At 54.0% G+C, this 16,187-nt stretch overlaps 1 protein-coding gene across 1 annotated transcript; it reads right to left on the bottom strand.

Moving 5' to 3' along the window:
* Window positions 1–1,728: 1,728 nt before the first annotated feature.
* On the bottom strand, window positions 1,729–10,902 carry MPO (myeloperoxidase; the record flags this gene model as incomplete). The annotated part of the gene is made up of 12 exons (XM_082678313.1): window positions 10,809–10,902; window positions 10,566–10,659; window positions 9,849–10,024; window positions 9,529–9,652; window positions 9,300–9,429; window positions 9,023–9,229; window positions 7,859–8,177; window positions 5,906–6,066; window positions 4,295–4,550; window positions 3,663–3,833; window positions 2,651–2,888; window positions 1,729–1,936 (listed from the first exon to the last, which is right to left on the bottom strand). Exons 1-12 carry the CDS (start codon window positions 10,882–10,884, stop codon window positions 1,729–1,731), a joined length of 2,160 nt encoding a protein of 719 aa, XP_082534439.1. The 5' UTR covers window positions 10,885–10,902.
* Window positions 10,903–16,187: the final 5,285 nt, after the last annotated feature.

Here is a 16,187-nt window from a genome sequence, read left to right as displayed (position 1 = left end):
CTTTGACGGGCAGCTCCAGAACATGGCTAGCGCTGCCGCCCAATACATATTCATGAGTTGTTTTAAAATGACCTTCCTGGGTAAGGTCAGCCCAGCCGGGGCCTCCAGATCCCCTGACTGGCGGGGCAGGGGTGGGAGGCACTTAGCCATCCTGTGGGAAAAGCCCAGGAGCCACAAGGCCTGGGCTGCAGCCCTGACTCTGGCACCCTCTTCTCTGAGGCCTCAGATGAGGCCCTTAACCTCACTGAACACCCCTCTTGTCATCAGTGAAACGGAGCTGAGTAGTATTTATCCTGCTAGGGTGACGTGCCGGGGGCTCCTATGGGCATGGGCCCCCAGCATCCTGCATGCTTTCAGGCTCCAGCTGTGGGTGCCCCTCCCCAAATGTGCGAAGAAGGGAGGGAACAGGGAGGGAATCTACCAATCAGAGGGATTAAGTTCCAGGCAAGTTTATTAGGGAAGCATGCGCCTTCCCCTCCCTCAGCCCAGCCTGCTGTCCCAGTCTGGGAACCTGGCCCCGTGAAGGCAAGAATGAGAAGGAGTCTGCTGTCCTAGGGCCTCCGAACCACTGTGCCAGCTGCAGGGATGCAGGATCCAGAGATGCCTTGTTATCTGGGGAAGGAACTACCTTCCCATCATCCCTCTGCTCTTCCTCTCCTGCAGTAAAATTGTGTGTCCCCTCTATTTCCCGGCCTGACACAGAGTGAGCACGTAGCAAATACTTCCCAGAGCAATGCACGAACAGAAGGCCTTGGGGACCACAATTCCTGTTCCCCGGGGAAGGTGAGCGAAGAGGCTCTGCTTGGTTTGGCCTGGCCCCTAGGCTTCTAAGAGCTGACTGCTTTCCACGTATGAATTGGCCAAAGGAGGACTCCTGGATGTCCTGACCCCCAGTTCAGAAAGGGCCCTGAAACACTGACCACCCTGGTTCAAGTTCAGAGCCCAGAGCAAGCCTCACGCTGAGGGTCCAGCCTCACTGCAGACACAGCAAAGATCCCCATCAGTGATGTTTTATTCTCATAATCATCAGGTACAAACAAATGGTACAAAAGACCAAGTGGGCCCTAGTCCCTCTCCAGGCAGGCTCCTGTGAAAAAGCAAGAGAAGAGAGTAAGGAAGACAAAGGGCAGCCAGGGACTGAGCCTGGCTCACACGGGCCCATAACTCAACCACCACCCACAGCCCCACTGCTACTAGCCACTCCTCTGGGGTCGCTGGTTCACCTCTGCTACCCGGACCCTCTCAAGGTATAAGCTCCGTGAGGGCAGAAATGGTGTCTGACTTTTTCTGTATGTTTCCCATGCCTAGCACAGTGCCTGGCAGGTAGTAAGTGCTCAATAAACTGAGTACTAGAGAATGCAAATGGACCTTCTAAGGAGCCGTGATAGCTGTTATTTACAGAGAAGAAAATTCAGGCTTAGCAAAGGTTGAGGAACTTGTTCAAGGTCACATAGCTGGTGAGCTGCAGAGGCAGGATTTGAACCCAACGCACACAAAATACTACCCATGTTCACACACACACAAAAAATGCAATTTATATTCATTGCGCACGTACACACACACACACACACACACACACACAAGAATGAATGTCTAGTCATTGGTTTTTCTGGCTGGCACCCAGAACAGGGATGGGCCCACCTAGGGAAGGGAGATCTCTGTGGTTCCAATTGGCCAGCCCAGGTATGCCCAACCTTCACCTCACCACTGCACCCCCTTACCCAGCCTCTAGTCCCTGTCCCTCCAGGAACCCAAGTCCAACGCAGGGAGTGCACTGCAGTTGACAAAGTCCCGAGGGAACGTGTTGGACTCGAAGATGTTGTTCTTGGACACGACGGTGATGCCTGTGTTGTCACAGATGATGCGGGGCAAGGAGATCTTGGCCAGGGCCTGCTGTTGCTGCGGGCTGAACACGCCCTTGTTCTGCCACCAAAACCTGCATGGGAACACCGCTGGCCATCATGCCTGAGGCCCTCCTGGGCCGGGAGGGCATCCACTGGCTGGAGATGCTCCCGGATGACAGAGGACCACGGCAGACACCGGCCCCACAGCACGGGGGAGCTCCAGGCCCTCAGGCAGCCCAGGGGGGTTCAAACAAATAGAGCCCCACTCACAGCTGCCCAGCTGCCTCCCCCGCCCACGCCCCAGCAGCCTCCGGGCACCGCTGATGACAGACCGGGAGCCAGGCCCCCACTCATTCACAGTGTAGCCAGGGCTGCATCCACGTGGGGAGAAAGGCCCTTGGGGGTGGTTTATAATTTGTCCACCTGGAGTGGGACACCTTTTAAAAATGATCCCAAAGGCGCGATTCAGGCTAGGGTAGAACTGGGTGTGATAGATGTCAGGACCCCAGGAGCAGCCGTGGGAAAGCGAGGATGGGACCTTTCAACAGAGATCGGTGGTGCCGTGGCGGCAGCCCGGGACCCGGAGAAGAAGTGACTACGAGTGGCATTTTCTCTCTTCCCTCCTTTACAACCAGGGGTCCAGGTGCCTCCTTTCTGCGCCCCCAACAGATTCAGGGCGCATTAGGGATGACCCTGAGGCTCCCCAGAACGCACTCCTTCTAGCAGGAGGAAGCTGGGGCCCCCGAGGGTCAGGGACAGGCCCACCGCCACGCAGCGGGCCCGAGCCCCTCGGCCTCCGTCCTCACCGATCGCCATCGCGGAGCTTCCTGAACTGGGTCCCAATGAGGCAGGCGAGCAGCAGGCCCACGCGGCCTTTGCTGTTCAGGGGCTCGGCCACACCGCCCATCCAGATGTCGATGTTGTTGGGCGTGCCGTACTGGGCCATCAGCTTCCTCGCCAGGTCCAGGTTCTTCAGCACCGTGCCCAGCTCGCCCACCGTGCTGGGCTGCGGAAGCCCGCAGAAGCGTCTCCAGGCATTGTACCCTGTGTGGGGGGAGGGGAGAGACGCCCGTGGGTGAGTCCCAGAAAGGCCACCTTCCCAACACAGCGAGGCCACGTACTGAGGTACCTGAGGGAGGGGAGGACACAGAGGGGCTGCTACCAGGCTATAAACCCCACAGGGAACCCTCCAGCCTCTCCAGGGGCCTGGGGACAGCTGGGTCTCTCCAGGAGCCTCTCTTTCTCCCCTTGTCCTCCCACCCTACGGTAAATCCTAAATCGCCATAACTCCTGCTGGCATCTCCCGGCCCCCTGTGGAGATCTCAGACCCGTGATGGGTGCGGTGTGTCTAGAAGGATCGGCCACACCAGCTGTCCTATGACACAGGCACGGGCGTGGCGTGAGGCTGATCTGGGCTCCAATTCCAGCTCTGTCATGGACGTGGCTGGAGAACCTGGGCAGATTCTGAATTTCTCCAAGCCTCGGTTTCCTCATCAGTAAAATGGAGGTGATAATAATCTCTTCCCCTCAGAATTCATGTAAAATGAAGCAAAGTGAAATGAGAGGGAGACAGATTTTGAGACTGTGGGCGGGGGCTTGTGGTTATTACGATGATGCTCTAAGTTGGAGGGTTACAGCAACACAAAGGAGGTGGGAGGTGCTGGAAATGGGGCAGATGGGCCCAGGGAGAGGTAGGGGCCTGACCTCAGACCGCATCCTAAGAGCAACGTTCTGGGGGTTCGGGGGAGCCCTGGGCAGCTGGGGACACTGAAGAGGGCAGGCCCTGGAGTGGGAGGTGGGGAGGGGCGGGGCCCTCACCTGGGAGGCCGTGGTCCCGGCTGCGCTGCATGTTTAGAGCGGGCAGGTCCAGCCCGATCCTCATGACCTGCTCAAACAGCCGCTCCCGGATCTCATCCACCGCGATTTGGTTCTGCAGATTCAGCTTCGCAGGGGTGGCCATGAGGCCCCGGAGGATGGGGTCGATGCCACCTGGGGCGAGAGGAGCAAGGTTGGGGGAAGGATCTGGCTCGGTATCGGAGCTCAGACCAGAGTCAGGCAGAACCGGGGGGATTGCAGAACAGGGCTGGGCATGTGCGGCTCTGGTGCCAAGGTGTCCCCAGCGGGCTGGTCCTCACTGAGGCTTTGAGGTCTCGGGGGGTAATGCCATTCAGACTGGCAAGGCTCAGGTGCTCCCAGCCCCTGGCCTCCTGGGTCACTGAGGATTAGTCAGTACAACACACAGGAAGGAGCCAGCTCCTACAAGCCATCTCCACCAGAGCTCACCAGAGTCAGGTGAGCTCTGCTTGAAAGTCAGAGGCTGGAAAGTCAGATCAGATCCCCAAAGATGGAAGGAAAGAGGATCTGGTCCACCCTAGCTCCCTGTGACGAAGCCCACCCCCATCCCACCCTCGGCTGCCAGCTAACTCACTCCTGGCTTAGGTCCCGCTCACCTTCCAGCACAACCCTCCAGCTGGCAAAAAAGACCTTGCTGAGCGGAACACGAGGGTTGGGCTGCATAGGCTGGTACTGATCGTTCAGGCGGAACATGAAGGGCTGGATGAGTGTGTGGCCATAGCGGAAGGCGTTGGTGAAGACGTTGGCGATGCGCGGGTCCACCGAGTCATTGTAGGAGCGGTACTCGGGCAGGTACTTCCTCATGGCCTCCGGCCCCAGCACCAGGGGCAAGTAATCTCGGTAAGTGATGATCTAAAGAAAAGTCACGCAGAGCAGCCTCTCCACTCATCCCGCCCAGCAGATTCTTCACCTGCTCCTGACTCAGGGGATCCCTCCCTCGTATAAGGCCAGAGATTTGCCTCCCACAGCACTAGAGCTGAGTCTCACAGAGTGGCACCGCATGGCATAAACAGAGCTCTAGTGCTTGCCTGCTGTGTGCCCTTGGGCCAGTTATTAACCTCTCTGAGCCCCAGTTCCTCAAATGTAAATTACGGGTAATTATGCTGCTCTCTGCCCTAAAGTATTACATAAAAAAAGGGCTTTGTTACTCCTTGCAGTAGCTCCCTTGCCCTTGTTACCCATGGTCCCATTTCTCCTACAAACTTATTAGCTCCTTGAGGGCAAGGGTGGTATCTCATTTCTCTTGAAATTACTCAGTGCCCAGCAAGTGCCTGGCTCACAGTAGGGTTCAATATATTGCCTGTAGGAGGAGGGGAAGCAAAATGGAAAAGGGCCACCTTAGATGCTTTCTCCCAGTGAAAAGAAAAGAGATGGAACAGTCCCACTCTAGATTCTAGACTCTGGAATTTCCTCTGAGGTTTAAATGAATCTCACTTTCTTAGTACAAATTGAAAACTCATCCTCAGCTCCAGCAACTCTCTCTCCTCCAGGGTCAAGGACTATTAACAAGGGGTGTGCATGTGCGTGTGTGTGTGTGTGTGTGTGTGTGTGTGTGTGTGTGTGTTTATGTCTTGGGGAGACAATGGGGATGCTGGAGCATCAAAAGTTGGGAGAAGGGAAATCCCCTGGAGGTCCAGTGGTTAGGACCCTCTGCTTCCACTGCAGGGGGCACGAGTTCAATCCCTGGTCGGGGAACTAAGATTCCGCAAGCCATGTAGTGCAGCCAATAAATAAATAAATAAAGCATTTAAACATTTCAAAAAAAGTTCAGAGAACACCCCCCCATGGATAAGCGAGGATAAGGAGAGCAGGTGACCTGTGATAGAGCTCTAAAGAAGAGAAGGTGTGCAAAGGAGCCAAGGGTGATGATGAGGTGAAGGAAAGGAGAAGCATTTACTGAACAGCTACTGTGCGCCAGGCACTTTAGAACCACCTGTTTAAACCTCCCAGTACCATTCCTGGGGGACAGGAAAGTATCAGTAGAAAGGTCAGCAAGCCTGGGAAAGAGGCGTTGGAAGGCAAGTGACCCTTGTCAGGTGCTTAGTATCTGCCAGGTGTTTTCATATGTGTCCTTTAATCCTTACAGTATCATGGATGAAGAAACTGAAGCTCATGAGGGTTAATTTGCACTGATAAGATGTGGCAAAGGCATGTCTGGATCCCAAGTCTGCCGACCCCTGGCATCACTGACGCGCAGGACCGCCTACCTGGACCATGGCTCCCACGATCTTTCGGGCTTCCTGATAGAGCTTCTCTCCATTCCAGCAGGGGTTCAGGCGCTTGAGCTCTGTGGCCAGCCGGTTGTGCTCCCGCAGAAAGAGTGTGTGCATGGAGGTGAGCTCAGGCATCTCACTTGAGCGGCTGTCCCCTTGGGGAAGCAAGAGCTACTGTCATTCCTAAGACCTCCCTCCCAGAAAGGACTTGCTCCACTGAAACTCTCTCCCAAGCCAAGGCCTCAAATGCCCCCTACCCAGCCCTCCTCTGCACCCATCTTTCCACGCCATGCTCAGTTTACACCTCCTCTAGGAAGCCTGCCTTGATGCCCTGGTCCACCATAATAGCTCTTCCTCTCTTTAGTGGCACTGCTGGTCAGAGATGCTCATTCACTAAGCACCAGATCTGACACAAGACTTGCCACCTTCCCACACCTGAGACTGGTAGCACCTTGAGGACAAGGACCATGGCTTATGCCTTTTTGTATCTGACCCTCCCACCCAATGTATACCTAGACACATGGGGTTTAACACAGTGCCTGGTACAAAATAGGAGATCCATGAATACAGCTTGATTGACTTATTCTCTTGATTCAGGGAAGGCCAGAAAGTAGCATGCACGTTGGCTCTCCCTATTTTCCTGTCCATGTGAGACACAGTGAATGATCACAGCCCTCTCTCCTGCTAAAATTGGATGCAACCTCAGAATCCTTCTTAACACAGGACTCTAGAAAGCAAGTACCATCTGTTCAGAACTGCCATCCGCACCTTACTGCATGCTAATTGTGCAGCCTACTCAGGGCAGGGAGCCAGGGCACAGGATGTTTGAAGTCCACCCCTGAGACTGTGCAAAAGAATGAAGTGTGACCCTCTGATCCCTCAAGTCCTCCCCTAAACCTGCTCTGGAAGTACCAGAGGGTTAGGGCCAAGCCCATTTCTGCAGGACCCTGGGTTCAGTCCTCCACAGCTCTAAAGTTTGTCGAGAAGGATATTCTCTGAGAGCAGCTTTTCTTCCCACAACCTGACAGAGGTCACGACCATCCAGGCTGGGAACATGTGGCTCAACCCCATGAGGAGGCCAAGGAGTGCTGCTCTTCCCCCATTAGCCCAGAAAAGCCCACACTGGTGCTGACCTTGATTCTCCTCCCCAGGGCCCACCCATCAGGAGCCACCAGGAGGTGGAGAAAGAAAGGCCTCAGACCCACTGTTGGGTTTAAACGTAAAAGTGTAAAATTTCTGGGCACTACCACCATCATTGCCCCAACCACATCCCCAGGAATGCCAGCTGTTTAAATCGAAAATCCCACCCTCTCTCATTACAGGGAATCAAGGTGGATAGGTGGTGATGTGCTGGAGCAGCTCTGTCCAATAGAACATGAAGATGGAAATGTTCTACATTTGAGCTGTCCTATATGGAAGCCACTAGCCTACGAGGCTGTTGAGCATTTGAAATGTAGCTAGCGCAGTGGAGGAATCTTGTTTTTAATTTAAGTTCATTTAAATTAACTTACACGTAAATGAAAATAGCCATGTGTGGCTAGTGGCTACCATATTGGATACTGTGATTCTAGAGGGTGAGGGTGCCATGTTGCTCTCTGTCCCTTCAGTTCCCTGTTCCTGGAGGACTCAACTTTCCTCTCTCCCAGAGTCCAGAGGGAAAGAGAGCGACCGAGAAAGGGCTGAACAGATGGACAGAGGCTCGCTCCTTGGCCAGCCCTGAGTCTCCTTCTTAGGTCTGGGGTTATTGTTTTTGTTGGTTTGGGGTTTTGTTTCTGTTTCGCCTCTCTGGCTCCATCCAACTTGTTACCAAGGCAACTGGATTAATATCATGAAGTTGATGAGGACAGTCTCTCTAAATGCAAACCCACAAGGGGCTCTCAAACGGGCCCGCTGTGGCTCCGGTAGGGGGCGCCCCTGCGTCAGCCCAGGTCCCTGCCCAAGACTGACCTGCCAGGAAGCAGGGGATGTTCGCGGTGCGGTTGGTGAGCAGGCACGGGTCATCGTGCAGGTTGTCAAAGGGCAGCAGGGCCCGGCCGTTGTCATGGAAGCGGGTGTTGACGGCCAGCAGCCCCAGCTGGTTGGTCAGGTTGCGCAGCTTCATGGCCAAGGGGTCCTCGCTGCCGTACACCATGCTGGCGTCCACGAAGGAGGTGAGCGCATTGATCTGGTTGCGGACGGTGATGTTGCTCCCTTTGCAGGCCGGGCTGGAGCGGAAGAAAGGGATGCAGTCGCGTTGGTTCTTGATGCGGGGGTCATCGGGCGGGATCTGCGGCACAGAGAGAGGCCCGGCGGGCGCGCCGAGGACAGGGACAGAGATCAGGAGTGGCTTTCCCCCGCCCACCTTCCTGAAGGCCTTAATTCCCACCTCGGAAGCAGCCTAGAGCCCAGGACCAGAGGGGGCAACCCAGATACTAAAATGGAGCTCCTCGGCCCCCTCGGCCGGCAGGAAGGCGTCTCAAGGCCCCCAGGGGATCAGCCTGAGTTTCCACCAGCAGAGCGCCTCCACGCTGGAGGGGTGACGAGTAGGATGCTGGCGTGGGGGATGTGGGGCCCGCTGAAGGGGGTGTGGCCAGTCCTCTGACCCCTCCCCCCAAACCTCCTTTCTCTCCTCTTTTCTGTCTCTGCTCCTCCCTCCTCTGTTCTCTAGATCTGGTCTCTACACTCTCCGGGGGCCTCCTCTCCCTTTCCCCTTCCTCTCTCTCACTCTGGCCCCTGTGTCTCTCTCCCTTTGGCCCCTGTGTCTCTCTCCCTCTCTCTCGGATCCTCCTTCCTTCTTTCTCCCCTCGTCTACCTACTCTGCACGTGCCTCGACCAACCAGCCCACTCTCAGCCCTGCTCCAACCCCAGAACCCAGCCTCCGTGTGATGTGGGCTTGGGGAGAGGGAGCCCGTGAGTGGGGAGGGAGGAGGACTGAGCCCCCGGCACCTGCACACAGAGGTTTGAGGGACGGTGGGAAGGTCCCTAGCCCAGAGTGGCGGGGGATGGGGGCTCAGGGCCAGCCTTGCTGGGAGCCAGGGAAGGAAGGCTGGGCAGGGAGGGAGGTGTTCCCTTCCGGGAACGCTGCCCCTCCCGCGACCCGGCAGGCTGGCCGGTGGGGCAGGGAGGGAGTACCTTGAGCGGGAAGCAGGGAGGCTGCTGCAGGCAGCTGGTCTCGCAGTTGATGCCAGTGAGGAAGGAGACACGGGCGGCTGGCTCGGGGGTGAAGTCGAGGTCGTGGTCGAGCAGCTGGCCCCACTGCATGAACATGAGCGAGCGCTCCTGGTCCGGGGTCAGGTTCTCCGTGGGGAAGCGCACGATGTCGTTCGAGACGGCTCGAGCCTGCGGGACACGGGGAGTCAGGGGCCCTGGCCTCGGCCGGGCCTCTCCCACTCCGCGGGCCAGGTCTCACCAGGGGCACCGGGAAGCCGTTGCGCTTGACCCCGGGCGTCCAGCCGAAGGGCAGGGAGAAGCCATCCTCGTACTCCGCCGGCAGCCAGCGCGCAAAGGCGCGGTTGGAGGCCCCTAGCGTGGGGCTGCGCCTGCAGGGGTGGGGGAACAGGGCGCTGACGCCATGTGGCCGGGACCACCCTCCTCTAGCCACCACCCGCCCGCCGAGGGGAGGTCCCCAGCGGCCGCACCTGTTGTTGCACTGCCCGGTGATGGTTCGGTACTGGTCCTCCTCTGGGCACCTCACCCCCAGGTCCTGGTAGGCGCAGCCGCTAGTCTTGGACAGCAGATTCAGCTGGGCAGGTGTCAGCACGTCTGCGGGGCCGGGAAAGTAGGGGGCGAGTGGGAGCTGAGACCCTATTTTCTATCCTCTGCTGGGGAGCCTCGGTTAGGGGGTGTGATCTGAGGACATGGAGGGGACGCTAGGATGCCTGCTGAGACCCCCTGGAAAGAGGGGTTGGGGGAGCCACTGGGATTGAGCGAGGGTCTGGGGATGTAGAGGGAATGGTACCCGTGACATTGAAGCGGCCTGGCCACAGGGGCCGCAGCTTCCTCTCCAGCAGGCCTAGGGCCACGTGCAGGTAGTCAGCTGCCCTCACAGCTGTCCTGGTGGCTGCCACTGGCTGCTTGAAGTAGGACAGGAGGTCCATGGGGCTGGCCGAGCCACTGTGAAGCCGCCGCTTGATGCTGCTTGGGGGAGGGAGGAGGGAGGGCCAGAGAAGGGAGGCAGAGACACTCAGCACAGCCCCAGCCCAGGGTTCTGGACACAGAGGACAGTGTAGACAGACCCACAGTTAGGAAGCAGGTTTCTCTTTTTAAACGGGGTTTGGACCTGGGTGCCCAGAGGCCAGGCCACGGGAGGCATGGTTTGGAAAATGTTCTCGCACCCAGAGATAAAAAGACTGACAGGGCTTCCCTGGTGGCGCAGTGGTTGAGAGTCCACCTGCCGATGCAGGGGACACGGGTTCGTGCCCCGGTCCGGGAGGATCCCACATGTCGCGGAGCGGCTGGGCCCGTGAGCCATGGCCGCTGAGCCTGCGCGTCCGGAGCCTGTGCTCCGCAACGGGAGAGGCCACAACAGTGAGAGGCCCGCGTACCGCAAAAAAAAAAAAAAAAGACTGACAGACAGAGGGCCCCACGCCCAGCCACAAATTCCCCACTGTCTGTTCCTTCTCTGAAAGGCCTGGGACAGCCTTGCCCAGAGCCACGCCGTACCCCGGCGCCCCACCTTTCCCGCCGCTCCTTGTAGGCTTTGTCCACTAGCCGCTTGGCCTCCTCCATGCAGGTCAGCACCACTGAGGTCTCCACTTCCCCCAGGACAGCTGCCCAGAACAGGGGTCACGAGGTCAGGAATGGGCCCAAAGCCCCCATCAGGCCCTAGAGCCCGGGTGACTTACACTGAGGAAAGGCATCCCGGGGACTCAGAACCTCCCCCAACACACCAGCTTTTCCCTTCCTTCTGAACTGTTACCTGGGGCGGCACCCTCAGAAGGCTGGGGCATGGCTAGAATGACCAGGAGTCCTGCTAGGCCCAGGGGCAGCTTCATCTCTGCAGCAAGACCCCAAGCCCAGTAAGTGTCCAAAGCCCACAGGGCATTTAGGGAGAAGAGAGCCCCATGTCCCTCTCCTCCCAGGCCCCTCACTCCCACCGTCACCCCCCAGTGCCCCCTCAGTGGGTTCTGCCAACAGACGGAGTCCAGGACCCTACCTCCAAAGTTCCCGTGCTCCAGCTGGCAGTGACATCACCTCTTAGCTAAATCTGGGCTTTTATGTCCTCCAAGCTGGGGGAGGGGCAGGGCAGATGAGGCCCGCCCCTGGAGACTGAACTCTCTCTCCTCCCCGCCTGGGCCCGGGGTGCTTAGAAAGAGTTCTCTGATATGGGTGATACGGGCAGGAGAGGAGGGACCAGAACTGTCTTCGGCCTTTGAACTTAGCACCCCCAGAGTTTCTCAGCTCCCCACTGTGTGCCTAGACCAGTGCTGTCCCCAGGGGGCGCAGACAACTAACCGCACCCCCTCCAAAATTCTGGTTCAACTGAGTCTCCAAGGTTCCTTTGAAAGGGACAAAAGTTAGGAACTGACAACCTAAGGAATTATGGGAAACAGAAGGTGAAGGAGAGACCTGGAGTGATGATGGCCTGATCTGCCTCAGGGCACCTTGCCCCACCCCCAACAGTAACCTGACCCCGTGGCCAACCTTGATGGGCAGCCCTCCATTCTTGGAGAAGGCTAAAGGGACAGGAAATCTGGCTGGGGACCGTTGGGCTTCACAGGAAAGAAGACCCTGGGGGCCGTGGGCTGAGGACCAAGGTTAACTTCCTCTATCCCTCTCTTCATCCCTTTCCTCTTGGCTTTTGGTAGGGGGCTGTCTCCAACATCCCCACCATCTGCCCCCAGATTTCAGGAACGAGGAGAGAAGCGAGCTGGTTGTGGTTAGTGGTCAGTTGGGTGACACAGCCCAGTGCCTCCCAGGGACAAGATCAGTGTCGTTAGGATTTGCATTAAACTTTTGAAATAGAAGAGGGAGAAGCCCTGGGGAAGACTGGCCAAGGGACTGCCATTCCGCAGCAGGAAAAGGTACCCTACGACTAATGACTGTGTCTGTCCACCTCCCTGTGCCCTCGTCAGGCTGGGCACGTGCCAGCCGTGGCCCCCATGTCCTGTTTGGTCTACCCACACCTCCTACCTTCAGATACCCTCCTGCACTCACTCTCGCCTTCTATGCCCAGACCACATCTTGGCCAAGGAACAAGGGACAGAGACATCTTCCCAATGTGCCCAGTGATCCTGTCATCTGCCAGGAAGCAGAGTCCAGGGGCCCATGAGAGGGGAGGCCATTCTTCCAGCCTTGTTCTGCCAGGTACTTGCTATGGGTGAACTTGGACGAATGGCTCTTTGTGAATCAGGTTCTAGAATTTTATAGGCTTTTGAAAATACTTCTTTTTTCATCCTGTAAGTAACATATATTTCCATACATGAAATGCTGTAGAATAAGTAAATAAAATATTTACAATCAGGTGAGGTTATGTGTAAATTTTTTTCTTTCCAGGTTTGCCATCTTTCACATAAATAAGAAGCAGGAAGGAAAATAATTTCCCATAATCCCACCACTCACCAATAACCCCATTTCATAATTTTATATCCTATATGTAGATATAATATGTATTTTAAGCAGTGATAAGAACATACTTTAGGGGAATTCCCTGGCAGTCCAATGGTTAGGACTTGGCGCTTTCATGCCATGGCCCGGGTTCAATCCCTGGTCAGGGAACTAAGATCCCACAAGCCACGTGGTGAGGCCAAAAATATATATTATTTTTAATATTTACTATTACTTTAAATATTATTTTACAATCTACTTTTTTTTAAATTTTATTTATTTATTTTTGGCTGTGTTGGGTCTTCGTTGCTGTGCGCAGGCTTTCTCTAGTTGCGGCAAGCGGGGGCTACTCTCCGTTGCGGAGCACGGGCTCTAGGCGTGCGGGCTTCGGTAGTTGTGGCTCGCGGGCCCTAGAGCGCAGCCTCAGTAGTTGTGACACAAGGACTTAGTTGCTCCGCAGCATGTGGGATCTTCCCAGACCAGGGCTTGAACCCGTGTCCCCTGCATTGGCAGCCGGATTCTTAACCACTGTGCCACCAGGGAAGCCCCTACAATCTACTTTTAATACGTAATTTAGCCTGGACATCTCTCTGTCAATAAAAAGATTTATTTCATTTCCATGTCTGCGTAATATTTGGTATGAAATACTATGTTTTATTCACTAATCCTCTCTTGTTAGATACTTGGGTCATTTCCTATTTTCACTGTTATAAGCAGTACTAGGGTCGTTATCCATGGAGTTAAATCTCTAGTCGCATCTTCAGTTATTTCCTTAGGTAAAAAGTCCTAGAGGTAAAATTGCTGCATATTTGGGTATCCACGTTTATAAGGCTTTCACCCTCCCATCAGCCATGCGTGGGAGCACCTGTTCCCCATCGCCCTCATCAACTCTGACGATTAGTGTTCCTTTACTCTTTTAAGGGAATTGTCAGAGCCCAAGAGGTAAGAGACATTTAATACAAGTTCCTCATAGCACAGATGAGAAAGATGGAGGTCTGGGAAGGAAATAACTTTGCCTAGGGCAGCAGTGTGGCACAGCTCAGAAAACTCTAGTTGTCAGGTCTCTTGACTTACAAATGAGTGCTGTTTACCCAGTGGCCTCTGCAGGTTTATTGCTGACCTTTCACTCAGGCATTTGCTCAATGAGTAGGTACCGAGCCCCCGCACATGACAGGTACTGTGCTGGCCGTTGGGTGCCCTCCGTTGAGCAAAGGCCCTCTCCTCCGTGAGCACAGGGGGATGCAGACCGATGGCAGCCCAACAACCTTGTGCAGGGCTCTTTGGGAGCATCAGAGAAGGCTTTTTTGAGGAATTGGTGCTTGAGACTGTCTTGAAGAATGTTTATAAGTTGGACACAGGGAGGAAGAGCATTCTGGACCCAGAGGATGACACAGCAAAAGCCTTGACACAGGTGGGCTTCGTCCAGACAGTTCCACCATGGGGGACAGGGTGGGGCAGGATGAGGCTGATACGGCAGGCAGAGGCCCAGGACACAACGCTCTTGCTGACCTCCTGAGAAGTTCTTGTCCTGAAGGCTCCAGGGAGCCACGAAGGCCCTGAAGTTCATGGTCAGAGTTCATTTTAGGAAGCTCACTTGGGCTGCCAAGTGGAATGTGCACTGAGGGGACAGGCCCAGAGGCCACGTGCCAGGCAGGAGGCGTTGCAGTGGTTCATGGGCGTCAAGAGACCTGCCCTGATTTCTCACGGGTGGTGTTGAGGCAATGAATGAAAAACTAAAGGCTTTTCAAAGGATGACGTTAAAATGCCCTTCACTCTCTATGCATGTGGAGGGGGTAGAATTCTCAAGATTTATAATCCCCAAGCCACCTGCCTTTGGCTCAGGGCAGGGGCTGTGGGTCTCCGTTTGTGTGCAGAGGTTTGAGATGCTCTGTGATGATGTGAGACGCTCTTTATGATGTTTCCAACCAATTAGTAATGGCCCAGGTGGGACCACTGTAAGGCTGCCCAGTCTGTATCTCTGTTGATCCCTCATCGAGGCCCTATTTGTCTGGCTCAGGTGTAATTGAGGCTCAGAGGGCTTCTCAGCACGCAGAATAACCAGAAGGAGAATGTCTGCCCGAGGAGATATTTCAGACAAGCCTTGTCCCACAACTTACCCCCTAGCTCCCTATCCTGGGGGTGGCCTCTGGAGGGCACTGATGAGACTGCTACACCTCATGACTATAGCCCTTTGAGGGAGCCCCTCCACCCACCCACACCTACTGCCCTCCTTCTCTCCATTTGCCTTCCCAAACATCCCCACTCCTAGGGTGAAATCCAACTGTCTATGGGGTAACGGGCTCTCTCTGCTACTGCTTGCAAAACAGCTTGTTCTTTCTTAATGCTGTTTAGGAAACAGTTCAGTTGGTATTACAGCCAGATTTCCTGTGTGTGTGTGTGTGGTTGGAGTGAAGGGGGTTTATGGAAGCTGGGGAGGGGATGGGGGCAGTGACTCCTCAAACACCCCAATTGCACCCAGTCCAAAGTCTTTGTTTTCTCTCTCTTTAAAGTTTTAAAAGTTAATTTAGAATTAGGCAGGTAATTAATACCTGGATATCTTTTGAATAAAATTAAAATATTACAGGTCTGTTTCAAGCTCCCTCTAGATTAGGTTATTACACCATTTCCAATTACAGTCCCTTTCCCCCAATCCTGAGACATAAACACTTTTGTCATTTTTGTATTTGTCCTTCCAAACCTTTTTACTTTACATTCATTTATACATATGGATCTGTGGGAAATATTCTTCTAGATTTTTCCATAAATGATGTCACATTATACACATTGCTCAGCAGCATGCTTCTCTCACTCAATAATACCTCTCGCAGATCTGTTATCATGTGCTCCTTGGAGAACTATCTCACTTTTTTGACTGTTACCCCGTATTCTTCAGAAGAGGTATACCTCCACTATGCCACCCTTCCTCTATTGATGGAAGCCGACATTTTTCCATTTTTCACTATTAAAAACAATGCAGCAAGAGCCTCCTTGTTCACACACACGTGTTCTCCTGGGTAAAGATTGAGAAGTCGGTCATGGGTTTTGTGCATTTTAAATTTTTAACAGATATCACCAAACTGTCCTCCAAATGGTAAAATTCTCATAGGCAAAGATTAGAATCACATTATTGGTTCAATTTTTATTTATTTGATTACGAGTGAGATTGTGCATCATTGTATGCATATTATCTCCTCTGTAAATTTCCTGTGCTTGGTCTTGTCCAGTTTCCTATTGATTATCACTCTTTTTACTGAAGTGCAAAAGTTATTGTGTGTTCTGGATGAACAGTCGTCTGTCATGTATGTTGCTAATATTTTTTTCCAGTCTTGTCACTTTTCATTTATGTTTTTTACAGGGTCTTAATTTTGAGGCGGTCAAATTAATCAATCTTTTCCTCTTGGATCTTCCTTTTCAGACTTGTTTAAGAGGATCTTCCCTTTTTCAAAAATCACATGTATATTCTTCTAAAACCTGAATACTTCGATTTTTCACATTTAGATCACCATTTGGAATTTGTGTGTGTGAACAGTGTAAGAAACCAAGCTACCTTCATTTCTTTCCAAATGGAAAACCAGTTGTCCCAGTGCCTTTAACTGAATAATCTGTCATTTCTCCACTGAGCTGAGATGCTACTTTTATCACTCACCATAAATGTGTGTGTGTGTTTCTAGATTATTCTATTCTACCGATCTACTAGTCTAACTGTCAATTCCGATGTCGATACCTAAACGTTGCAGTTGCCACAACTTTA

Source organism: Grampus griseus (genome assembly GCF_964374135.1).
Source record: "Grampus griseus genome assembly, chromosome: 20".
Lineage (NCBI taxonomy): Eukaryota > Metazoa > Chordata > Mammalia > Artiodactyla > Delphinidae > Grampus > Grampus griseus.
The sequence above is the reverse complement of the archived record's forward strand: the minus strand, read 5'-3'. Positions and strand labels throughout refer to the sequence as shown.